The sequence below is a fragment of the Herpailurus yagouaroundi genome, unplaced genomic scaffold (assembly GCF_014898765.1).
Source record: "Herpailurus yagouaroundi ecotype Mexico unplaced genomic scaffold, PumYag 159, whole genome shotgun sequence".
Lineage (NCBI taxonomy): Eukaryota > Metazoa > Chordata > Mammalia > Carnivora > Felidae > Herpailurus > Herpailurus yagouaroundi.
In genome coordinates, this window is record NW_024412400.1 from 22620576 (window position 1) to 22648027 (window position 27452).

At 37.7% G+C, this 27452-nt stretch overlaps 1 protein-coding gene across 1 annotated transcript in view; it reads right to left on the reverse strand.

Annotated features, from left to right (window-relative positions):
* Positions 1–27452, reverse strand: part of KCNH8 (potassium voltage-gated channel subfamily H member 8) — a 240191-nt gene that overhangs the window by 135171 nt on the left and 77568 nt on the right. The window contains exons 3-4 of the mRNA XM_040481114.1: positions 17619–17746; positions 11936–12176 (exon numbers count right to left, since the gene is read on the reverse strand). Of these exons, the coding sequence (XP_040337048.1) occupies positions 11936–12176; positions 17619–17746 (369 nt within the window). The remainder of the gene's footprint in view (positions 1–11935; positions 12177–17618; positions 17747–27452) is intronic.

The following is a 27452-nucleotide window of genomic DNA, read 5'->3' on the forward strand; positions in this document are numbered from 1 at the left end:
ACAGTGTGGAGCCTGCTTGGGATTCTCTCTCTCTCTCTCTCTCTCTCTCTGCCCCTCTCCTGCTTGAGCGTGCTCTCTCTCTCAAAATAAATAAATAAACATTAAAACAACAACAACAAAAACCTGACTCTAGAGTAGTGAATAGATTCCCAAGAGTGTAGGCAAGGAAAGTTAGTGGGGCTGTAGTAATCCAATCAGAACTGATGGTAACTGGAACTAATGTAAGGGCAGTGAAGAGTAAGAAGAGACAGTGTATCAGCAGATGGTGAGGAGGTGGGCCACACAGGATTCTGAGTTTGATTTTATTGGGGGACTAAGGGAGAGGGAGGAATCTGTGAAAAGCCCTATGTTAATGGCTCATGGGGTCATATTCACAGACACGGTAAAATCCAGGAAGGAAAGAGGTGAGTACTGTAAGAAAAGAAGACAATTCAATTTCCAATCTGTGGTACTTGAAGAAGTCATGCTTCATTGGAGAGATAGTCTGTAGACAGTTGAATACACATGCATGAAGTTTTAGAAGCAATCAGGTTCAAAAGATTGATTTGGAAACCACCGACACTGAACTAATAGGAGATGATGCAAACACCCCATGGTGAGAGAGTGACATAGACGAGACGGAACAGAGAGCCAAGGGCAAATCCAGGGAAACAATCCACTTAAAAATACAGGCAAAGCGAGAAGAGCTCATGAAGGAGATTGAGTAGAAATCTGGAGGAAGGAGAAGGAAAACTAGATCACAGTATGCCATGGAACCCGAAGCAAGAGATGAAGCGATCACTAGCATCAGATAGGAAAGAGTCAGAGAAAAAGACTATCAAGCTCTATTTGACAAAAAGGCAACAGGCAACTGGAGAACTCTTCTCTGGCTTTGTTAAAATCATTGAATGAAATAATAAATTGAAAAATATTTTACCTTGAGTCTACTCTGCAAATATAAGTTTGGTCTTAAACCAAAAAGATGGAGGACTGCCTTTGGAAAAGAAGGCTATTGTTCCAACTCAATGAGCTACATTTCGTATTTTGTTTATCTGCACTATGGTAGTAGGTAAACGTTACTCTGTTAACTATGGGTCAGACACGTATTACCTGGAGGAACTAGAGAACTAAACATCCAGTCCGTGTCCTCTGGGCACTCCTAGTTTATTTATGGTATGTGCGTGGAGTGGGGGAGAAATAGACCATTATGATATAGGGCTGAAGAGTGGGGAAGGGAAAGCATGTAAAGAATGCATGAGGGAAACCTACCCCAGACCATGGTGATAGGGTTAGAAGAGTTAGAAAGAAGATTTTGTAGAAGACATCAAAGATGATACCTCAAGGAGGCAGATTTTATTGGATAAAGAAGAGCTAAGAAGATGTCTAGCCATTTTTTATTTTCTGAGAGTAGCAACTACAAAAGATAGGAAAATACAAAGAATGTAAGGAATGGCACAGTTGAACTACTGGTGGTCTCAAAAGGCTGCAGCACAGGAGAAAGGAGAAAGTGATGATACAAAAAGGGTAAGAGGCCAGAGGCTCCTGGGTGGCTCAGTCGGTTAAGCGTCCGACTTCGGCTCAGGTCATGATCTTGAGTTCCTGAATTTGAGCCCCGCATTGGGCTCTGTGCTGACAGGTCAGAGCCTGGAGCCTGCTTTGGATTCTGTGTCTCCTTCTCTCTCTCTGCCACTCTCTTGATCATGCTCTCTCTCTCTCTCAAAAATAAACTAAAAAGAAAAAAGGATAAGAATTCAGACTCTAGAGGGTCTTCTATACTATGCTGAGGAAATGCCATATGCAATCACTTCAGTGACATCATGATTGGTCCTCAACAAATATGTAATGAATTGAAGAATACATAGTGAATTACATCTGGGCCCAGGTGACCATAATTTTTTCTGTTATCGAAAATATTCAAATAATTTCTCAGTATATTTGGTTTTAAAAAATTATTTATGTATTTATCTTAAACCTAATGGGGTAATTGGAGAGATTATACCAACAGCAAATGTTAAATGCATGGGCTGACATGGGAAATAAAAACCACATAAATAATGCCACTTTTACTTAGAGAATATGATTTTTTTCATATTGCAAGAAAGCATACTTGAAAAAGTGGGAAAAGGAGAGAATGACATAGCAGAGTTCATGTTTGATAAGTGGCAAATGGAAAGAAAAAAATCCCTCATTACTTTGCAATAGGTTTCTAAATCAAGAACTCACAATTTTCTTCTGGGTTTCTAAATTTAGTAATATTCCATTTTTAATTTCCTTGCCTTGTTCAAAACAAGCACTATTGTTTCATATTTTATGAGCACGTGCTCCTCATAAGTCTATTTACGGTAATAGGTAAGTCACAGGGCAGCATCATTCTCGGAGTGTGCTAAGACAATTTTCCTCCAAATCTACCATCTCACAAATATTTCAGATATAAACACAATGGATTCAGGTACATCATGTAATATATATCTACTTTCCATATATATCTAATCTCCTAAGGAAAACCAAAGCAAAAATAAGCAACAACGATGCAATATTAATAACACTATTTTATCTGAATTACTCCATTAAATGAAATGACTGTTTAGGAGTAAAACAAATTCAGAAAGTGACATGCATCTATAACTTTCTACAACAGCTATTACTATAAAAAAAAATTAGCATGAACAAATTGCATTTCAACTTGAGCTTTACTGCCCAATAACTGCTCTAAGGGTAATGTGATTTTAAAAAATGAAACGTTGAAAATATGTTATAAGCTGTATATATTAATATTTTTTGGCCCAGTAATTCCACTCCTTCAAATAATTCTAAATGTATGAGTGGGGTCTTTTGCATTTGATGTTCTCTTTGCTTGTAATGTGTGCTTCCTCGAGGCATACAGTTGACTATTTCCTTGCTTCCCCTCTATCTTTATTTAAATGCCATGTTCTTAATTCACATCCCTGACCACTTCATTTAGGATTGCAGCCCATTTCTTCCCCCTTCTCACCTTTTCTACTCTTTATGTAACTCACCACTATCTGACATGTTATATATTTTACTTATTTGTTTTGTTTCCTGTTTATCTCTATTGGAATATACATCCTATGAAGGCAAAGATCTTTATTTGTTTTGCTGTTCTATCTCTATCAACTAAAACACTGCATGGCAAACAAGCATTCAATATAAATGTGTTCAATTAATGAATAAATACATTTTTCACAGAGATGTTCATTATAATTTTTTAAGTAGCAAAAAAAATAATCATCTCAAATGTGTAACAACTAAGACATGGTTATTAAGTAAACAAACTAGTTCATTTACATGATGGAATATTATGCACCTATTAAATGTTTGTAAATATTTATGAAACACAGGTAAATCCTTACATTAAAACCTTAGGTGGAAAAAAAAGTCACCAAAATTTGTGTAGACTGTGATCACAACCACATGAAAATAAAAGAGAGAAAACAACAACCAGAAAGATTGAATGCAGAAGCAGTGGTCTTGCTGGGATGGGTGTGACTGAGGACCATTTCTTTTCTCTACGGTTTCTATTTTGAAGCTTATGTAATTAGCATGGTCTATCCACAGAGGAGAAATGAAACTAATCAAAGAAAATGCTTGAAAATGTAATCTGTTGGTTTGTCAGAACATTGTCATTGAGTATTTCAATGACTTCAGTCACAGTGAAGAATGGTGGGAATATTTCTAAAAATCTATGTGTCTAACAGGAAAAGATAGTGAATAAAGTGCTTTTTAAAATCAAACATAAACCTATTATTCTAGCCTAAGGAAAACATTAGTTGCTATTTTTGGCCCAATCCAATGAAGAAGCACTGTTTCCTAGTTTCACATAGTTCAGGAAAATACAGTGGCCACATATCCTGGGTATCTGCTCAATATTTGATTTATCATAGTACTTCATCTTCCCATGGGGAATTTTGAAAAGCCTACAGAAGCAACAGCGAAACTGACAGTTTATTTGCAAAAATAAATGCAATTTTAGTCTTTGCTTTAGTCTAGTTCCCGAGTAGGTACTTTTAAGTCAATGAATTTGGGAGCCCTTAATAACAATAAGGAAAAAAAAGTACCTAACTTTTTCAGTGCACTCTCTTTTTTTCCAAAGGCATTCTGACAAATAAAATCTCTTCACTTTTGAGATAAGATACTGAGTATGTTACACTTCTGTGGCAATCTGAAGTGGCACACTCGTTTTCTGTTTTTTTGTTTTTTGTTTTTTGCTGTTGTTGTTTCATTATTGCTGTATCCTCAGGCTTAAATTTATTCATCAGAAATTAGCTGGTCTGCAGCCAAGTGAGTCCTGATTCATTTCTAGTCAATGGTTAAACACATTCCATTTATTTACTACCCCAAACGTATTATCTGGGAATGGAGAGACTGGGATACTCTTACAGTTGGGTTAAAAATGCCCACATGAGACAAAGGTCAACTGTGAGCCATGGCTATGAATACCGTCTTGAGTTCCTCTTATTAAGAGATGCTATTACTTACGGTGCCTGGGTGGCTCAGTTGGCTTTGGCTCAGGTCATGTTCTCACAGCTCATGGGTTTGAGCCCCATGTCCGGCTCTGTGCTGACAGCTGAGAGCCTGGAGTCTGCTTCAGATTCTCTGTCTCCTTGTCTCTCTACCCCTCCCTTGCTTGCACTCTCTCTTTCTCTCTCATAAATAAGGAAACATTAAAAAAAATCTTTTCTAAAAGAGACGCTATTACTCAATCCAAGATAAGTGTGAAGGGTGAGGATGTGGGGGTGTAGGCTTCCATTGCTACCCTATGTTTGAAAGGAAGAAGGAGAACAGGAGAAAGAAAGTACGTAAGTGGCAGGAGAGGAAGAAGGGAGCAGATGGAGGGAGAGAGGAAAGGAGGGAGGGACTTAAATGCTAAGAGATAAATGAATGCTAACTCAAGCCTTCTAAATATGTAGTCTAGGAATACCAGAATGCCCAAACCATTCAGTGGTAAAATTTGAGTTCCCTCATCACCATGAAACTTCAACTTTATTCACTGAGAGAAATCTTTCCCTTCAGGGGCCTCCTGGCTGGTTTAGTTGGTTGAGCCATCGGTCTGTTGACTTTCGGCTCGGGTCATGATCACACAATTATGGGATCGAGCCCTGCATTGGCTTCTGTGCAGACAGCACAGAGCCTGCGTGGGATTCTCTCTCTGCCCCCTCTCTGCCCCTCTCCTGTACGTGCATGTGCTCTATCTATCTATCTAACTCTCTCAAAATAAATAAGCAGACATTAAAGAAATCTTTCCCTTCAGTATCCAAGTCTGTATCTTTAATATCAGTGACCTCACTAAATGGGAAAATGACATACCTTTGTTTGCAATTTTCAGGAAGATAACTCTAAGTTGGGGTTTGCTTGTACAATGAAATAACAATCAAATGTTTATGGTTTTCCAGGTTCCACTGAGATTTAAATATTTTACTCTAACAGAAAAAGATACCCAAGAATACTGAAACAATTAAAGTATTTCTTGTGAGTCTTGAGTTTCTGTCGGAGAGTAACAAACTGCAGTCAAATGGTATAAGAACATTACTCTTCAGTTCCATGTTAAATAGGAAAGGCATAGCAATAAAGATTATACACAACAAAGAGAGGCTTTGGGAAGAAGTCTGATAAAACAAACGGGTATCTAGAGGTGCTTGGGTGGCTCAGTCAGTTAAGCACCCAACTCGTGATTTCGGCTCAGGTCATCATCTCGTGGTGGTGAGAATGAGCCCCATGTCGAGCCCTGGGTCAGGCTCCTAGGCGTGGAGTCTACTTAAGATTCTCTCTCTCCCTTTCTCTCTGTCCCTCCCCTGCTTTTTCTTTTTGTCTCTCAAAAAAGTACCCATAATTATCATTAGAAATTAAACACAGATCCAGTAAAATTATGAATCTGTTGAATAGAGAGAAGTCTTAGTCACTTTAAAGCTAGTGATTAAGCCTTCAGCTAATGACTTCCTTCTAGACCGTTACTGGAAGCACAGCTAGAGCCTTTCAGGCCTCATCAGAGCAGGGCAGGAAAAGGGAGGAGGAGCTGAAATGCAGATCAGCTTATTTCCTTGTTCGGACAAGTGCTGATGGAAGATTGGATGGAACACGCACCTGGAATGATGGCCTCTAATATTATTAGTGGTCATTTCAGTGCATGCCAGACAAGGGATACTTGACTTAGGTAGACGTAAGAGACCTTCTCTAGGCTTTTCTAAAAGGATGCTAAGGCAAGTCTGTAGAAATCACTATAAAAGCCTTAGATCTTTTAAGCAGTAAATGACTCCCCAGACACTCGTGTTCTCGAAAGCTAAGGGATGTGGAATGTTCTGGTCTACCTTATTCCCATGATTAGCTGAATTTTCAGTTTGTATTAAATAAAGAATGCTTGTTTTCCAAAAAAAAAAAAAAAAAAAATAGTGGATATTAAAACAAACTGAAGAGATAGGGGCTTGGTGACATTATTGAACAATACTTATCAGTAATGATTAAACAGCAAGTAAACCTCACTAAATAACCTCACTAAATCCTCATAAGAATGCTAATACCCATTTTACAAGTGGGTTTAGAGTTTTAGTCCTAGCTTGGTCAGTAATCAGCTAGATCTTGGATAAACTGCTTACTGTTTTCGCTCTTTTCCCTCCTATGTGTAAACAGATATACCTGATTTAATTATGTCACAGGGTTATAATAAAAATTTAGTGTTAGGAAGAAATAAAGATTCTGCGATAGCAAAATTTGGTGACATGTAAGTGAGTAGAAGCATTAGTTAATAAAGCAATACAAAAGAGAAAGAGAAAAATAAAATAATCAGAAATGTTGAAAATATAAATACATGATCATAAGACATATTACATATAGAGCAAATCTGTTCATTAGTTGGAGTAAAATTATTTGTAGATAAGTTAATTGTGATCTAACAGCATTAAAACCAAATGATGGTAGTGCTGATTAAAGTCTAACCTACATATTTCTTTTTTAAAATTAAAAAGTTTTTAAAGTTCATTATTTATTTTTGAAAGAGGGACAAACAAAGCATGGGGGGGGGGGCAGAGAGAAAGGGAGACACAGAATCTGAAGCAGGAACCAGGCTCTGAGCTGTCAGCACAGAGCCCGACAGGGGTCTCAAACCCACAAACTGTGAGAGCATGCCCTAAGTGGAAGTCCTACACTTAACCGACTGAGCCACCCAGGCGCCCCTAATCTACATATTTCTAAAATGGTTCCTATGTGTGATTCTGTGCCTGTTGAGAGCCAGTGAAATAGAACTACCTAAATCAACACAGAATATAACTTTAAAAATAGAACACTGAGTGGGGCGCCTGGGTGGCTCAGTCAGTTGAGCGGCCGACTTCGGCTCAGGTCACGATCTCGCACTCTGTGAGTTCGAGGCCCGTGTGGGGCTCTGTGCTGACCGCTCAGAGCCTGGAGCTTGCTTCGGATTCTGTGTCTCCCTCTCTCTCTGCCCCTCCCCTGTTCATGCTCTGTCTCTCTCTGTCTCAAAAATAAATAAACGTTAAAAAAAAAAATAAAAAATAAATAAAAAAAATAGAACACTGAGGAAAAACTTTTGAATATGTATGGAGTATTTGGGTGTCATAATAACTGACGGCATTGGTGGTGAGCAGTGGGTAAGGATGCTAGACGTTCAGGCCTGGCCAGTATGGTCTGCACACTGCATGATTGCCCTTTATCCCCACATGACTCTCAACCGTCCTTTTATGACTAAGGTGAATGTAGAGTAAACAGAAAGCACAGTTGTATCCCATGTTTCGTCTGACCTTGAGCTTTCTGAGGATTCTTAGAGAAACCAAGCCAATCAGAGTTACAGCTTTATGGCATAGCCTACGATGCTCAGCCTTTGTGATTATGACAGCAGATATGTGTGGTATATGCAAACCACTTCCTAGATAGGCTCACAGTGGAATGACAGGATAGAAGAAAGAGGATTCTGTTCCCCTGGAAAGGAGTTATCACTGAACCTCTGAAATGGCCCAATTTTTCAAAAATTTTATACCAATATAACTATCAATAACAAAATATCCAAGTAACAGTGGCCCCAGTAATAGGAACGTTATTATATCACTCAACAAGGAGTCCACATCTTCTTCCCTATGCACCTCCTCGTGATTATAGATGGCTACACAATTACAGTACATCATACCCTTCCATCTACACATCCTGGGGGAAGGAAAGGAATAGTGACACAAATATGTCCCCTCACATGTCTCTCTTCTTTTTTCAGGGGGAAAATAATACCCAAAAGGCCCCACAGAACTAATCTCTTTATATTCTATTGGCTAGAACTGGTCACATATTTACCCCTGTCTGGAACTGGGTAAGGGGACAGGAACTACCATGTCTGGAACTGGGTAAAGGGGACAGGACTACCACTGGCTTGGAATACTCCCAACTCATCCCCTGGGTTTGGGATACTGCTGCCTGCACAAAACTGGGTTCTTTAGGTTTTTGATAAGGAAAAGGGTTACGTGATTATCAGACCTAATGGCATATCACAATTTTTGCCACCAAGATTTCAGAGATTAAAACTATTAATTTCTGCATTCATGAAAGAAAGAGAAGGAAGTTGGCACTTCTTTCTCCCATCTTCTGCCTCATTGCTATAAATAGAGGAAAACAAGTTGAGTAGAATTTTTCAGAAAATGGAACCATATTGGTTACAAACTCTTAAGAAACCTGATCCAACGACAAGGAAACCTGAGTGGGCTACCAGGATTTGGGCATATCACTAGGGCTCAGTAGGCACCCCCCCCCCCCCATAAATTAAGAAAGATTGGATTAGATGAATTACTAGTAGGTCACTTCTCGTTGCAAGTTTCCATGAGGCTTTGAATCAGCAGCTAAATTGTACATGATGGTTTTAAAACTAAGACTAATTTTATAACCACTTTGTAACTTATAGCCAAACCTTGTGCCCTACTGATCCTGAAGAATTAATGTGGTTCACAAAGCAATTTACTTTAAGGTAAAGAGAGTAGTTAGGAGAGATTTAAGCTCATCATTCATATTGGTAGTTTGACTAGCATAATCACACTCAGATACTTATAGTGAATTTATCAGGGAAGAATGTTTTCAAGTCAGTCTTCCCAAAAGAGTGTTACCAAGTGGTCTGGGAAGGAATGGGTTCCGAGGTAAAAATAACTTTAGGAGGTGCTGGGTTAATCATGATTAAACAGATTTCTTTATCACTGAATTTCTCAGAAATGTATAAAGTTAATGTGCATGATGAGTCACCAAAAGAGATATATTATCTTTCAAGTTCCATTTTGACGATATATTCTTCTTTCATGAACACTTAATTTTCCCCATGTAGAAAATAATCACATCACCTTACTTGTATAGAAGGGTTCAAATAACAAAATATTTTGAAAGCATCATGTTTTGCAATATGAAAGGCTTTCCTCCCCAAAATTCTTTTTAAACTACTTTTTAACAGTTCTGACCAGGGTGATTATAAGATACCAATTTAATAGCACTTATCTACAAACAAAAAATAAACATATTTAAAAATACATATAGAATTGTCACACATACCAATTTAATAACTATTAAATGATACAAACACTGCCTTATTAGTACTGTGAAAGTACAGTATTATAGGCAATGCACGCTTTTATTCCTACTGTTTTGATTTATTTCTCGGTGATCATTTTCACATCACCTTTGTGAAATATTTCATACAATAAAGGCTCGGGGAAGCATACTTGGAGAAATTTTCAACTACTTTTCCAAATCTGTTATAATACATTATAGACACATTTAAACTCATTTAAAAGAAGAAAAAGCAGGAAGACAGCAACAGTAAAGCACAGTAAAGTTTTTACTGCTTATAAAAATAAGTCAGTCAAGAAGGGATTCCAGGCTGGCAACATTCTAAAACTGTTAGCAGGCCAAAATCTCAAATTGTAATCTTTGTAGAAGGTGAACTGCATAGAGTGAATTTTTATTTCTTTATCATGCTGCTGGTAAGAGAGGGGTATTGCCTACCCAGAGGAACATCTTACTGCCTGGAGCACAGCAGAAATGTGAGTCACAAAAAACACAGCAGACTTAGGGGCAACGGTCAGAGGGCAAGCCAGACTCCATTGGTTTAGCAGAAGAAAGAAGCCTTTAAAAAAAAACAACCAACCAATTCAACCCCCCAAAATTGTACAAAATATCTTTCTTACAGGTGTCAGTTCTGAGTATAAACACATCACCATCTGCCAGTGAGCATATAGTACCAGAAGTGGCTTCGAAGCCCTTCAAATTTCAAATATCCTAGAACAAGGAATAGTGGAAGGTTCAAGATATAACCGTGTCCCTATGACAGAGTTGTAAATAATAATAACATTATTAATAATAATGATATGAAATGTTTGTTAGGTAGATACTCAGATGTAATAGACATTTGAGTACTCAAGTTCTTGAGAACTTTGAATGGGGTCATAGGGAGTTTTTTTAGAGCGATAATTTACACATGTGTTATGGGCAGGTAGGAGAAGACAGGGACGTTTGGGAAAGTAAAAGGATATAAAACCACAGTGGACTGGCAAGTGGACACACCCAATTTGTTTGCAAGCTGGAATGTTGTTATTTTCCATTTAACAGTGAGTTTTACATCCCTTTAGGTTATACCTTTCTAATGAGGAATGGTTTAAGTTAAAAAAAAAAAAATTAAAGGTATGTTTTCTTGACTTTGTGGTCTTGCCAAACTACCTACGTAGACAACATTGCCATCTAGTGGCCTAAACATACCACAGCCACCACTTTTAGGTTGGGAGCAGGGGTCCTGACATAGGTTTGAGGGGGTGCTCAACAGATGCAATGTTAATAGTGGTACCCAAGCCACACCAAGAGCATATAAACTCATCCAGAGAAAACATACTAACAGTTAGAGAACCCACTCTGGCCCCAAAACTTTACCAGCTAGCTCCACAGAGAAAAGGACCACCACCATTGAAATAAGTGTATGATCTGCCTCATTTATTTTCTTCCTTTGAACTTTTAAGATCCATTTCTCGTTCCTTTGTTCACCTACCTGCTTGAAAATATTTTCCAAACATTCTTTCATCTTTATAAAAAGGATATTGCCCTATATCAGCACGACCACGTAAAGAATCAAGTATCAGGTTGCCAATGATGGTCAAGAACTCTAGAGGGATGAATGAAAGGGACAAGGGACATTTCTGTACTATCTTTGCAATTTCCTGTGAATCTAAAAAAAGGAAAAAAAACACAACAAAACACCTCTGCAGGGGGTCAGTCTAAGCCTTTAATGAAAATATAGAATTTGTCTTAGAAAGTACAAGAAAGAGCTAGGCTTAGGTCTAAACTGATTAAGATTTAAGGGACAGGGAAACAGGAAGAGGCTTACAAGAGTGGGGTAGAGACAGCTTCAACTGAGGTTGCCAATATTCTGGAGATAAATATTCTTAGCAAGCATCCCTTGGGGACTTTTTTTAAGTTAAAATCAGATACTCCCTGCTTCTCCCAATTGACTGTAAGGCTTATATAATCCTTTGCTTCCACAACCAGGCCACCTATGGCAACAACCACCAACATGCCAAAAAGGCATGAAAAGGTATGGAGAACCATGCCCAGGACTGGACCATTATCAGATCACCATTGATGGGTTCTTGCCAAGCCCCATCTTTGACCCTGCGCAATTAAGATCAGGATGGATATGAGAGTACCAACAAAATAGCCATTAAGTCTTTGTTAGCCCATATTTGATGAAACAAGGATAGAAACACAAGAAGTGGGTTTAGATCTGTTTGACTAAAGGAACGGTGGGAAAGCTGGAAGAGGCAATTTTCAGAAATCCAAATATGTGCTTCTCCAAAATTTGCATCAAAGTCTTAGTCATGCCCATGCAAATGGATCTTAGTTCAAATTCATGTCAGAAAAATCTGGAACACACTTACTTCCTCTATGCAAATCTCCTAGGAAAGCAGCCGTTGGGTCTTACCTATGATAAAAAGGATCTCCACTGCAATGTCACTGACTGTTGTGCTCCGCGTCGTGGACAGATCATCGTTGCCAATAAAGCAAACGTTGTAAGGTACAGTCACGGCAACATAAAACGTCGCCAATAGAATAAGCCAGTCCCAGCCAGCTTTAAAAGTGCTAAAATGCAAAAGTATGAATTTGGACTTTTTTGCATCAGAAACTTTATACTCCGGAAACGCTGGTTTATCTACAAAAACATTCTGTGGATAAAGACAAAAAGGAGAGAAGGGAGACACAACATTAGAAGCAAGGATCACACAGCCTTAAACACACTTCTGTGAGGAGCATATTCATACACACAATGCCAATGTCTCTTACAAGTGACTTTTGGGAGGTGGTGATGCAAAAAGTAGAGATGTACACACTAAAATCGAGCGGAGATCTTTGTTATAAGTAACAGGAATGTGCAGAATTTAGTCATGAATGTTAAGCGAGTAATCCAGATTTTGTTCACGAAGAACAAAAAGATCATTACCTAAAACGTCACCTACAAACATCCACAGTTGCAAGTATAATCTTATATACACTGGAAACACAAACATACATTTGTATTCCTATTGTCATGGAGACCTTCCACACACTTATAGTTTTGAGACAATGGTCATCATCCAAAGGATATGTTTGACCTGAAATTCTTCTAATAATACCAAAGCTACCATTATTTTCCCAGAGAGGATAGAAATATATGATCATCATTCTATGGTTAACGCGACTTACATTTCTTCCAAAATATAACCAGGTGGTGCTAACTACATGCATTTTGCATTGTGGTTTTTGGTGAAGTTTCAAGCTGGGAACCTGCATCTCACACCCTTGACTGGCATGGATTCATCATGACACTAGCTAGCCCTTGGTAAGACGGCAAAGTGAGAAACAGTTACTTAAGAGTCATTCAGGTCATAGGAGGAGAAAGGCAGTGTTCGCTGTGCAGCTGATTAAATGCAGGAGAACTGCTGGAGTTCTATAACTGCAAAAGCACGTCACTTTGAAAGCAGTCCAAATTGATGAACAATTCTTATTGTTAGGAGACAAAAGGAGGCCCAACAATAGCGTGTGTGGAAATTTGACAAGCCTACGGCCAGGTACTTGCAGACCTTGCTTTGACCTCAATTAATGAGAAACACAAGATCGGTAATGGAAACTTAAATTTGAAAGTTAAGTTGAATGAAGTGAACAGTTAAAAGTTTCAGAATACATGTTACTTGCAGGTCATGGTATGTTTTGTTTCAGCCAATGGGGAAAGAACAAGTTGATGGGATACGTTCAGGAATTCCTGAAATACTAGAGGATTCAAGGAAGGTCAGAGCCATCAGGAATACGTAGCTCTTTAGTGGCGAATGTCAGTGACCAAATATTTTTGCTGCCTTAATATTAATGCACCCCCTATCTTATATCTCTCCTTGGTAGGCATTCCCACCCAACACAGGCTTCTACTTCCTATTACTATTCTCACTCAGCTCACACAGGCACCTCATAATACCAGGATTTCATGGTAACGGACTGCTATACCACTTCTACATGGTCCTTTGACGCCCATCTGCCATTACATCTACGTTCCATTCAATTCCCTGGTATTTGACCTGCCTTCTTCACCTCATTCTCTGGTTTCTAGAAACAAGTTTAAGGGTGGGCTTTGAAATAAAACTGGGAAGAGGAGAGTGAAGTATACCTGTTGGGCTTCTTATTAAGGTGTAGGCAAGTGCATAGGAGAAGGGAGGGTTAGGGTTGCTAAGTATTAACTACATGAAGGTTGATAAGTACTTCTGTTTATAGAAGGACATGATGGATTCCCATATAATTTTTTTTTTTCAAATATAAAACAGTAACAGAGAAGCCATGGGGGAAGACCTCAATTTCTATCTGAGGAAGTCTTTTGCTACCATATTACAGAGATTAAAATTTTAACTTGTTTGAAGTTGAGGCCAGCTCTAGGAGTGAGGGTTGGGAAAACTCAGGAAGTATTTTCTTTTGTTTACGCTGATTACATGAAGCATTAGTGAGGCCGATACAAAAAGTCAGCTATGTATTACTTACTTTCACAAGTCAGAAAATAAATGACACTATTTCATCTTTATAGGTTATTTAAAACACATTTCTTAAGATTTTTTTTAATTTTTTTTTTAACGTTTATTTATTTTTGAGACAGAGAGAGACAGAGCATGAACGGGGGAGGGTCAGAGAGAGAGGGAGACACAGAATCGGAAACAGGCTCCAGGCTCTGAGCCGTCGGCACAGAGCCCGACGCGGGGCTCGAACTCACGAACCGCGAGATCGTGACCTGAGCCGAAGTCGGCCGCTTAACCGACTGAGCCACCCAGGCACCCCTCTTAAGATTATTTTAAGATTAAAAATTCATTACATCTCATATTAGGCTTAAATTGTGAAGGGTTTGTCTTTTTTTTTTTTTTTTAAACTCAGGTCCCACAAACATCGTGACACAGGCACCTGAGTGAAAAAAATAGAGGCTCTTGTCCTCCCACCACCAGATTTGTAAACTTTTATCAAAAACCTTTTGAGGGGCACCTGGGTGGCTCCATCGATTAAGCGTCTGACTTCGGCTTAGGTCATGATCTCACGGTTTGTGAGTTCCAGCCCCGCGTCAGGCTCTGTGCTGATGGCTTAGAGCCTGGAGCCTGCTTCGGATTCTGTGTCTCCCTCTCTCTCTGCTCCTCCCCCTACTCATGCTCTGTCTCTCTCTCTCCTTCAAAAATAAATTTTAAAAAATATTAAAAAAAAAACCTTTTGAGTGCAAGAAAATGTCTTACAATTGGAAAGTATGTTTTTAGCAAGTACGAAGAAGAGAGACTTCTTATTTATAACCCTGACACACCGAGTTTGCCTAAGGAAAAATGCAACCAACTATTCTGAATTTCAGTTCTAAGTTACTTATTAATTTTGAAGCATGTTCTTTAGTATCAATGGTGGTTTTTTTTTTTTGCTGTTTAACCTCTACCCTATGAATTATTGAAACACAATGGCTAATGGCTAAAACCTAACTAAAGTAACTGCTCCCTAAACCATTCCTGTCACCTTTCTTTGAAACTAACTTTTGAATGATAGGAAAATGTTTCTGTAGTCGCTGCACCAAGTCCCAGGCCTTCAAGGACCATTGTTACCGAGCCGGTAATATTTGGGCATTTAAAAGACTTTGCTTTCAAGCTCCCAGGGTTCTCATCTGACCTTTACATTTCTTTGCGCTGGAAACAGTTGCATCATCAATTGTCATTTAAATGAGTAACAAATCAAAACAAAAGCAGAAATTAAGTCCCTTTTCCGAGATATACCAGGCAGTTAGAGCCAGGAATGAAAGGTGTTACATCCTGATTCACAAACCTTGCTTAATGGCCTGATGAGTTCATTTGCCTAGGGTTGAATCATACATTCCTATTCCACAGAACTGTATCATGGAGCCGCAGGGCAGGGGGCAAAGGCATAGGGCTTTGAGTCAGAAGATTCACAGCAGGGTCCCATATCCTGCTTCTACTTTTGAGATCTCGAATAAGTTCTTTTGCATCATAAAAATGGAACTAATAAAAATCATACCTAGTATTGGCTTGCTGTAAAAATCAAATAATATGATGTCAGTAACAGGAATTTGTAAATAGCAAAGTTATAAAAATACTGAGAATTTGTGTGTGTGTGTGAATTATAATCAGAATTCCCCCCCAATGGATTGTTCAGCCGATAAACTATCCAGATCATTTTTTTCCTCTTCTTCCTTCTCTCTTCCTACTGTCTTTTAGCCATTCTACTCTGTCCTCCTTGAAAAGAGATGGTGAACAGGGCCGGTCCTGATTCTACACATTAGAAGTAAGATACTACCTGTATTGCTGAAGTCGCTGTGTTGATTAGACATCCTTAATTACTAGGTATTATTTTAATGCTCCCCCTCATGTTTGTATTTCTTAGATGATTGGCAATTTAGCAAATTAGCGAAGCAGTGAGAATTATGATTTTTTAAATCCGATTTTTAAGTACTGTTCTGTACTTTGTTGGATCTAAAGGGAAAAACAGGATGTTCAGCAAACACATTTTGAGGCTTAGTTATACTTGCTGTGTTTAAATGATTCTCAACTAAAGGCTACATGACAATATCTCTGGCTAGTATTTGTTTAGGTGCTTTGTTGGTTGATGTGCATACAATCAAGCCCAGATGTGGCTACCTTTGTTTCTTCCTAGAACTTGTTTACTGTCACTAAGGCTGGCTTGGTAACTGAAGGCAAATGTAAATAGGAAACAGTGGAAGGATCCATAGATCAAGTGGTGTCCACCCTTTCAAGTCTATCCCTGGACTCTCTGGAAATCAATGACATCGGGGCACAGGGATCCCCAGAAAAATCTTTATACTAAGTCAGGCCAAAATAAACAGCGTGTGACTCTTAATGGTGATGCCTGGCAGATCATCACCAGCATGGGTGGTGGTCCTAGAGCACAGATGGTCCAAAGCAGTTTGTTGTGGTGTCCAGAGAGAAATCACACTGAAGCAGGACTCAGTTTGCAGCACTTTCTTGTCAGATCTCCCACTCCCCTTAGCTCAGGCATCTTTCTTTGTTCACTACAGAGAAACAGATACTTTATATTATCAGATGCATGACTATTTTGCCAACACATGTGTATTAGGGAGTCTGGAGGTTTCTATGGAAAAAGTAAGATGCCAAAGAATTCCCTGTGTCCCTAACTCCCAGACCTTCTGGATCTTAGGTCGATTCCAAGACAGCTCTGCTTGTTTGATGTAATTTTTCTAATGCCATTGGTAAGTTAGACCCTAAGTGTTTGTACCTGCTACCCAGAGTCCCATCACCCTTCCACCCAAAGATTTATGTTCTGAAGAATCCACAATGCAAATTAATGATATTACCATCATTTGCAAAATTACCTTTGAACATCCATAACTAAACAGACATAGTTCTGGGTTTCTCAGTGAAATCTCTCAGTGCTAAGAATCAGTTATGAAATCAGTGTGAAATCCTGGAACTCATGTAAAACTCTGCACAGGATCATCTTTTTAAGGCACAGTTCTTCGTTGCGGCTTTTGACAGATAAGCAGCACCAGGTTTCAGAAAGTAGCCCTTCTGTCATTTACTAAGAGTGCAACTTTCGACAAAACTGTATGATATAAAGCATAGAATTTCACATCCAATGTTCCACTGTGTGAAATTTCCAACTCTGTTTTGTAGAAGATGTAAATTTTTAAATGGAGTAATGACTTTGACTTGCTCATGGTCCTTCTGGATAAAAACATTAAGTGAAATTAGATAAAGTGCAGAATAAATGGAACTAAAATTAAATCAGAGAAATTTTAACCAACAAACTATGAATGTGTAATAGGACTTGCTGCATCATCTTGTTCATAAAATGTAACCAGTATGTCCCCATTCGTAGTGTCCCTAGTACTGTATTGTACTGGCCACGGTAATATTCTAATCTCTATGCTGTGATAACACTGTGATTAAGCACTTTTATAACAGAAATGCTTCACGACTGCTGACCTTTCCTAGTTTATTCTTCATAGGAAAGCACAAGCCGAAGTGCAAAAAAATCTAGGAAAGCCAATAAATGAGTAATTGCAGCCTTTCTTTGGTGAATCAAATATCGCACCAGGGGAAACTCTAGCATTCAGAATGTACACACATACCACCTACATTATTTATTTTCAGTTTGTTCTTTTCTCTTCTTTGCAGGTGCCCAGAGATGTGATAAAGGACCGCTCGACTCCGTCTCCGGGCTGAGTCAAAGTGGGTCCCTGCCCTTGATCTTCCTTTGGCTTTGTCTGGGGGAAAATAAAACTCATTAAACACCAACGAAAGCATCATTTCATCCCAAGAAAGTCAGGTTTTGACAGTTCCCTTTCAAGACACACAGTACATGTTTCTCAACACTTAAAATTATCTGCTGGCTCCTAATGACAGTTAATTTTGGTCCTTTACAATTTATATATTTTTGTCATCATATTCACTGCATTAATTTTTGAATTACAGCAAAACATACAAGAGCACTGAGAAAATTTCAAACAGTTCGGAAAAACATTAAGCCAAAAATAAAAAAAATCTTACTCCTATTTTCCTGCTGTTCTACATTCATATCCCTAATTCTGCTCCCAATGTTTTTTCTTGACATTTTTCCAGAAAAATATCTAATATATGTCCTATATCCACATTTATACTCATTTTACTTTGCATAAATGGAAGTTTACAATAAAAACGGTTTACAAATTCTTTTTTCACATCAAAGTAACTTGCAAATCATTCTAGATGTGCACATTATAGTTCTCTCACATTCTTTTTAATAGCTAAGAGCATGCCATATTAAGGATACAGCTAGATTTATTTATATTACTATTTCCCTATCATGCACACTTAGGTTTAGTCAGGATTTTTTAAAAAATCTGTGTAGATAATCTTGCAATTAAATTCCTAAACACATAGGGCCTTGCGCTGGTGTGCCAGGATATTTTGTAGATAAATTACTAGGTGTGGGTATGTACATTTTAAATATTGGTATACATATTCCAAATTTCAATCTAGCAATTTAGGCTCCCAGCAACAGTGAATGGACGTGCCTGCTTCACCAGACACACATCAAAATTATGAAATCTATCAGTTGGTATCAAAATGCCAAGTGGAATTACAATGCTAACTACCAAAGGGACCAGATTAGAGATTTATGACAGTTAATAAGCCAAGTTCCTTCTCAGTGAAGAAATGTAATCAATAGCTGTGATTTTCTAAATACAGCAACATCAATTTTACAGTCGTGAAAAGGGGGCCCTCAAAGGGAAATATAAACAAAACAAAACAAAACAAAAAGCCTATCTGTCTTGATCTTGGCTCTGAAAGGAAGAAAAGTTTTCCTTGAAAAGTTTTAGTCACAGTTTAATCCTTGTGCAGGATTGGGGTTGAAAATCATTCTAGAAAAAAAAAAAAAAAAGAAAATCATTCTACTTATGAGATCTAAAATCTCCCAAGCAAAGAAATGAATTTAAAATGTCCCTGGGTTATTGGCTCCTGAATCACACACACACACACACACACACACAAATAGAATAGGGAGCAACTTATTTTTTTAAAAAATATATATATATGCGGGGACTCCTGGATAGCTCAGTAGGTTGAGTGTCCAACTCTTGGTTTCGTCTCAGTTTATGATCTCACAGTCCGTGAGATCGAGCCCCATATTGGGCTCTGTACCGCCTGCTTAGGATTCTCTCTTTCCCTTTTTTCTCTGCCTGCTCCCTGCTCATGCTCTCTCACTCTCTCTCTCAAAATAAATGGATAAATATTAAAAAATATATACAAAGAATTCATGATAGCAATATTTGTAATGTTCATATATACACAAATACATAAATAGATGCATATATATGTAATACAGACATGTGTTTGTGCATATAACTAAAATATGCCAAATGTCCATAAACAAAATAATGTATGAACAAACTGTGGCAGAGGTATGACACAGGATATACAAATTCTATTAATGGACATATGTGGGAATAAATGTGAAATGACTGAAATAGTGCCTACCTGTTACCATAGAAATGTCTCAAAAACATAATAATGAGTTCAAAAGGAAGAAATACAAAATAGACAACATGGCAATATTTTCATAATATTCATATACATGCAAAACTAAATAACATATATTTAGGGGAATGTATGTGCTGTACTAAACTACACATAATCAACACACATACATGTGCATTGGAGTTGCATCCAGGAACCAAATTTACATATATCTTATATATTTAATATATATCAATATATAACATAATATATAACATATATTTAATAGATCTATTAAATATATTTATGTATATTTAATAGATCTATTAAATATCTTTATGCATATTTAATAGATCTATTAAATATATTTATATATTTATCATATAATAGACCATATATTAAATATATAATATATTATATATTATTATGGGTTATATACTATATAGATTATATATTAATATATTATTAATTAATTATATATTGTTTAATACATACATTAAATATATTAAATATTATATATAATATATTCTATATTAAATATTATATGTAATATATTAAATATTATATGTAATATACTCTATATTTAATATATACTAATATATGCATTAAATATAAACAATATATATTATATAATATAAATAAACATATATTTATATATATAGTATTTTTTAATAAAAAATATTTCACAACAACAAAAGAACAAGACTAAAGTGGTAAAGCTGTGTTACCTGACCCAATGCCCTGGAGAGGTGGTTGGCTCGGGAGGGTGGGGACATCAATTGCTTAAGAAAAGTGACTTAGGGTTAAAATCTGAAAGAGGACTAGTTGTTAATAAGACAAGATGAGGGGTAGCAGAGGGAGGAACATTTCCGACAGAGAAAATAAAAGGTGTGAGGGCCTTGGGCACAAAAGAGCTCAGCATCTCTGAAAAACTGAAAGAAGTCCAGGAGAGTCAGGATACAGAGGACAGGAGGAAAAGAAGTAAAAGGGGAGGCAGGCAGAACAGACGGATCGCCCATCACCCAGGGCCTCTGAGGCCACAGTAGAATTTTGGATTTTACTCCAAATGCAATGGTAAAAGTATCAATCAGGGAATAGCTTAGGCTTGAATAAGAAAATGACTCTCTTTCTGTGTGTGTGTGTGTGTGTGTGTGTGTGTGTGTGTGTTTCTGTCTCACTGTCTTTTCCTTTCCTGGAACACAGCGCAGGATGGCAATGAAAAGTGGTGGAACAGCTTTACCATCCTTTATAAGTGGCCTCCATGTCTGAGTCCAAGGAGCCCCCCTGGGGGAGGAGGAAAAGGAGGTAAAGAAGAGGGCATAAAGCATCCTGTCAGGAACCAGAGGTCACTCACATCACTTTTACTCATACAACATTAGCCACATGTGGCTACAAAGAGGCTAGAAAATAGAGCCACTAGCTGAGCAGCCTTGTCCCCTGTTGAATCTCCACTGTAAGTTGGAGAGGGTTCTATTACTAATGGATGAGTTCTGGGGGATAATTAACAGTTCAGGCACATGAACCCATAGCAAAGTTTTAAGCATTCAAATGACATCAGAAAATTTGAGTTTTCAAAACAGCACATTAACTTGCAGTGTGGAAACTGATAGAAAGTATCCACAGAGGTCATTAGGAATCACTCAGGTAGCCATTTTAGTAGGTCAACTGAAACAGGTGGTAGCAGTAGAGGTAGGACAAAGCTGACACTTAAAATATTTAGAAAAGTTGCATGGCTTTGTCATTTGATGGATTATGAAATTACCTTGTAATAGAGTTCAACGTGGCAGAAGAAAATCTAGGCCCTCCAAAATGTAGTAGGCCAACCATGACGCTAAAAAGAGTTTGAAAAAGAGAAATACAAAAAGGAAGGAAAGGGTAATTGTGGTGTCAGAGAATCTGAGGGAAAAGAATGTTCCAAGGAAGAGAGAGGGGCCAGAGGGTCTTCACATCTCACTTTGAGTGATTGTCCTTAGGTGGAAGAGACATCCCATTCCTCTCTTTTATCAGGAGGCAAGGAGGACATTGATTGTGTATACATGGAGGGGGACATTAGGTTTGAAGACAGGAAGATGAAGTAGCTCCTGTCTGAGAGGTCCTTCCTTCCTTCCTTCCTTCCTTCCTTCTCATTGACTTTGGAGGTGAAGTCAAATGTTAACAATGATGGGTAATTAGTAGGAGCTGGTAGTTTGAAGACAAGACGGAATGAGTGAAATATTTGTTGTAGAGGATGGACTGTCAAGACCAGTAGGGAAAGTGATAGATTTCTTGGGGAATTTGACTGCCCCATTTGAGGCTGCTAAAAATAAATCTGGAGGGATTCCCGTCCTCCCTAATGTAGGTATTATACCAGCAGTTCGTAGCCACTTGTGTTCAGGCCAAAGAAAAGGTATTGTTGGTTCTCATGTTGAGTTTGCAGCTTTGTCAGATGGATATAGAGAAAATTTGGAGGTACAAGAGAGTTTAAGGGTACATGCACAAGGGACTTTAAAATGATGAACCATGAAAGCCAAGGTAGAAGGAAAATGAAAACGGTCGTGAACCAACAAAAGGAAGAAGATGAAGATTTCACTGACCTGGAAGTGATCATCAGTTCAAAAAAGTCAATCAGTAATATGTGAAGGGACGAGGTGCTATGTCTGTAAGCAGCACGATTAAAGAAGCAATTTCAGTTTTTGAGCAATACCGAGTGAGGATCATTTCCAGGAAGAAAATTAAAAGTTATGCTTATACTCCAGTGAGTTAGGAATTCTCAACAAAACACTGTGTATTCATAATATTGCCTTAGCTCCTCTCATGTTCTAGGCATCAGGCTAGGAATGCTGTCTTGGTTCTCATAAAGCATCAGTTTTTGCATTTACTGCAAAGCAAATGAAAGGTCACTGAACTCTTGTAACTTGCCAAATTTCAAAATGGGCAGAGGGTGGACGGATATTTGAATCCTTAATGATCTTACTTGAAATCTTGTGTGCTTTCCACCTCACCATGGATCATGGTTAACTACGCAGTAGCCTCTGATTACATGTTTGCACTTATCCGTGTTATCCTGTTGAGTCAAAATAGATCTATCTCCTACATAACCATTATTTTCTCTGCTTTTCTCCTACCATTTCACTCTTTTCCTTGCATCAAAAGCGACATACCCTAGAAAACACACATCCCCCGTTCTCAGTTTTGAGCTCCATTTCTTTCCCACTTCCCTTCGCATCCTCTCTTTTACATTGTAAAATACTTTTATAATATATTTGTTTACATTAGAGCATTAATGTGTTCTCCTGTTCTGACTACTCAGAGCCTGGAGCCTGCTTCAGATTCTGTGTCTCCCTCTCTCTCTGCCCCTCCCCCACTCATGCTCTGTCTCGCACTTTCTCAAAATTAAATAAACATTAAAAAAAAAAAAAGAAATTAGTAAATGAACTTACAGACTTTTGGAAATGAATGAATGTTGTTATAAAAAATAAACAATACTACCAAGAATATTTAATGTCTAAACCTAATGGATGTGACTGAAGATAGATCCGAGGAAAATTAACACTTAAAGTGCATGTGTTCTAAAAGTTACCATATATAAATTTCCAGTACATAAAACAAAATAGATATTTAAAATGTAAAATATGTAGAGGTTTTCTTCAAGCCACAAAATACAATTATTTACAAAGAGAAAGCCAAATAAAGTAAACTAGAATAATATAGAAATGAAAGTAGAAATAAACGAAATAGAAAACAAAAGTTAAAGGGCTCTTGGGTGGTTCAGTCAGTTAAGTGTCCGACTCTTGGTTTCAGCTCAGGTCATGATCTCATGATTTGTAAGTTCGAGCCCCGCATCAAGCTCTGATTTCCCTCTCCCTCTCTCTCTGCCCCTCCCTTGCTTGATCTCTCTGAAAAATAAATAAATAGACATTAAAAAATTAAAAAAAAACAAAGTCAAAAATATATGATCAATAAAACCAAAGGAAGATAAAAGAATTAAGCTCCTGGCAACTGTATGCAGAGAAAAAAAAAAAAAGAGACAATACAAATAATATTAACAATTTTTAACAGTGCAAGGATTTAGAAGAGTTTAAAAATTGTAACATTACTTTGTGCAAAATGTTATCAGCATAGTCTTCTAGATTAAACAAATACTTTGAAGGAAGGGTAGCAAAATCACAACGGGCTCCGAAAATAATAATCACCTTGGATAGACCAGTAACTTTGCAAGGAAGTTGACAAAGAGACCCTCTAACCCAGACTGCTTGTCACTCTCCACTGATGCTTAATTCAGACAGTTTTAAAGGTCAGCATTATTAAACTTTAAAGGAAAAAATAATTCTTTTAAGGCTCTGGAAAACAAAAAAGCCTGCAAACTTCTGAATTTAATCTACAAGTCTGGAAAACTCTGACCCCAATACTAGATGGGCATAATACAAAAACATATGTATAAATAAGTATAAGTTTGAATATAAATCCAAAGATCCTAAATAGAACATTAGTAAACTGAATACAGAAGTGTATTAAAAGAAAATGAACAATGCTTATGTGGCATTTATACAACCACGGGTCCAACTTGGGGATCTTTATTCAGCAGATTTATAAAAAAGAAAAGGCATAGTATCATCTCAATAAATATACATTTCTAAAAACATAACAAATATTCTCATTATTTTAAGAAAAACTTTATAATAAGCATGCAGCAAGAGGAATCTTCTTTAACTTGATAGAGAATCTGTCAGTAACCAAGGGAAACCTCATATTTAATGGAATGACAGAAGTTTCACTTGGAAAATACAGAAAAAAATTAAAAATATGCCTGTTTGTTTTCATTATCAAGGGTTTTCTGCATTTTCTTCCAAATTTTTATTGTGTTTATTTTTTACAAACTCAATTGCAATTATATAGTACATGCACTTTTTTCCTTGAATATTAAAAACTAGTATATGTACATTTTATAAAATTTAGAAATGTAAAACAGCTTGAAGCAGGAAATGTATGTCTTTCATAACACCTTCTTCCAGAAATAATTTAAATTTTGGCAATTTTATTCTTTGATTTTGTTCTAGGCTTTTTTTTAATTTTAATATTACTGAACTCATATTACATAAACCAATCTCAAACATAATTAACACAAGAATAATCATAGATCCTAGAAATGAAGAGGGCTGAGGGGAAAATATCTTGTCAGTGGACACAGACTGGATTTTTAGCTTTCTTGACCCAATTAAGAAAAAAAAAGTGTTTAACTCAGTTCATTAAATATGAATGTTACAATCTGATGATGACTGGAGGCGCATGGGTTAATTAGGTAATGGGGATTAAGGAATGCACTTGTGATGAGCACAGGGTGATTTATCATTACACATTACACATAATGGAAGTGTTACATTACTATATTGTACACCTGAAAACAATATAACACTGAATGTTAACTAGGTGGAATTAAAATTAAAAACTTAATGTAAAATATGCAAAAATATGAATTTTAAATATACCTATAATCATTTTTATTTTTATTTTTTAAATGTTTATTTATTTATTTGGAGAGAGGCAGTGTGAGCGGCAGGGGGCAGAGAGTGAGAATCCCAAGCAGACTCTGTGCTGTCAGCACAGGGCCCGACGCGGGGCTCAAACTCAGGAACCGTGACCTCACGACCTGAGCCGAAATCAAGAGTCAGACACATAACCTGAGCCACGCAGGCGCCCCTAAAATCATTTTTAAAAGATTTGCAATGCAAATGGTTACTGGCCACTAATTCAGTCTTGCTTCTGTGACGGGAAATGAGAAAGTCAGAGATGCTGCTAACAGAGTCGTCCTGAATGCAGCGAGCACTGCCCAGCCCAGAGGCCCCCTCAAAACTAAAAGACGGACCTGCGGCTGCTGGGAGTGCCTGCCCAGAGGCCTCACCTCAGTCCTCAGACCACTCGGGAGATGCTCCCAGCCGTAGAAAGTGACCTTGACCAAACTGACCCTCTTTCCCAGAGGAGCTTGCATCCAATGACCGGTCAATATGGGACTGAAATGGGAGGCCCCCCTTGCCCAACTCAAAGGCCACTGTTTTCAGCCGGTGGTGAACTTGGGAGTCTACACAATACCTTGTTGCAGCTGCCCTGCTGGCCAACTCCCCCCCTCTGCTCTGCCCTCCCTTCTCTTCCTTTACTCAAGCACTGTTCCTAAGCGGACTCCCTGGTAAAAATCCTGCACTGTCCTTCTCAGGGCTGCTGCCTAGAGATCCCGACCTACATCAGCAGTGTTACCACTTGACCCCTGGTCACGGAGGCAGGATAAACACAACTAGTTGGTGTGTAAGTAGTGATCGGACACGGTGAGAGTCACTGTCTGAACTGTGGAGTAAGGACGTGACCCAGGACAAATATTTACTGATACACAGAAATGACTAGAAGTGAAAGAAGAAAAATGCAGCGAATTGCTATTCGGCCTGGTTTACTCCAGGAACTGAAGAATCCTCGACTAACATATAACTAGTCCAACCCGATTATGGAAAACACAAACTTGTAACTTCCATATTTTTTAATTTATAATTTTGAATCCTTTCTATTGGCTGGGATACATCTTCAAGTAATTTTTTTCAAGAGACACCATATTTTATTATGATTTTCCAGATGATGAACTGTACAATCCTCTACTGTGAATTTTCTTGCTCTGAGAGTCACAAAAGCCTGCTGATCTCTGGGTCTATCGAAGCCATGGGACACCAGGACAGGGTGGTAGGAGCAGAGCAAACCAAGTGTAGACGATAAGAGGAAGTGTTGTCTGTAGACAATTTGAAACTAATAATAAACCCAACTACATTTGATCAGCTTTTGATCACCATGTGCAGGCATTTCTAAGTAATTTCGGGGACAAAAACACTGTCTTCCTCACAAAAATCTTTTGTTGGTCTTGGTTCAAAACAGTTGCTGTGGTTATTGTTGAATTTTAACACTATATATATGCTTCAAAATTAGCACATTTATAGTAGAAATTATGGGCTGAGAGAAAATATTTTGAAATCACTGACAAAAGACTGATACATATCTAGAATATGTAAAGAACTCTCAAAACTCAACCTCATGAAAGCTGAAGAATCTAATCAGAACATGAACAAAACACATAAAAATACATTTCACTTGGGGCACCTGGTTGGCTCAGTCAGTTAAGCCTCCAACTATGGCTCAGGTCATGATCTCGCAGTTTGTGAGTTCAAGCCCCATGTCAGGCTCTGTGCTGACAGCTCAGAGCCTGGAGCCTTCTTCAGATTCTGTGTCTCCCTCTCTCTCTCTGCCCTTCTCCTGTTCTCTCTCTCTCAAAAATAAACTAACATGAAAAACATTAAAAAAAAAAAAGACATTTCATTAGAGGATGTAAGAATGTCAAATAATCATATGAAAAAGTATGAACATCACTAGCCATTAAGTAAAAACAAACTGAGCCTAAAGTGAGATACCATTCTACTAGAAAAGCTGAAATGAAAAATCGTGACAACACCAATTGCTGGTGAGGACGTGGAGAAATTACATGTTTCACACATTGTTGATGGAAATGTAATACGATACAGTCACTCTGAAAAATAGTTTGGCAGTTTCTTGAAAAACAAAAATAACAACTAAATCTATACTTAACCACACAAGCCAGCAATTGCATTCCTGGGCAATTATACCAGAGAAATGAAAACTATGTCCACACAAAGGCCTGTGCAAAATTGCTCACAGAGGCTTTATTTAAGAACAGTCAAGAAGTGAATTTTTAAATAAATTGTGGTATATCCACCATCAGTGAATTTTTAAATAAATTGTGGTATATCCATAACATGGAATACCACTCAGGTATAAAAAGGACAAAACTATTGATATATGCAGCAACTTGCATGGGTCTCCAGGGCATTATATTCAGTGAATAAAACTAAGCTTGAAAGGTTACAAATATATGTTTCTATGATCCTAAATGTGACAGATGAAGGACAGCTTAGTAGGAGTCAGGGGTTAGGAATGATGGAGGGTAGG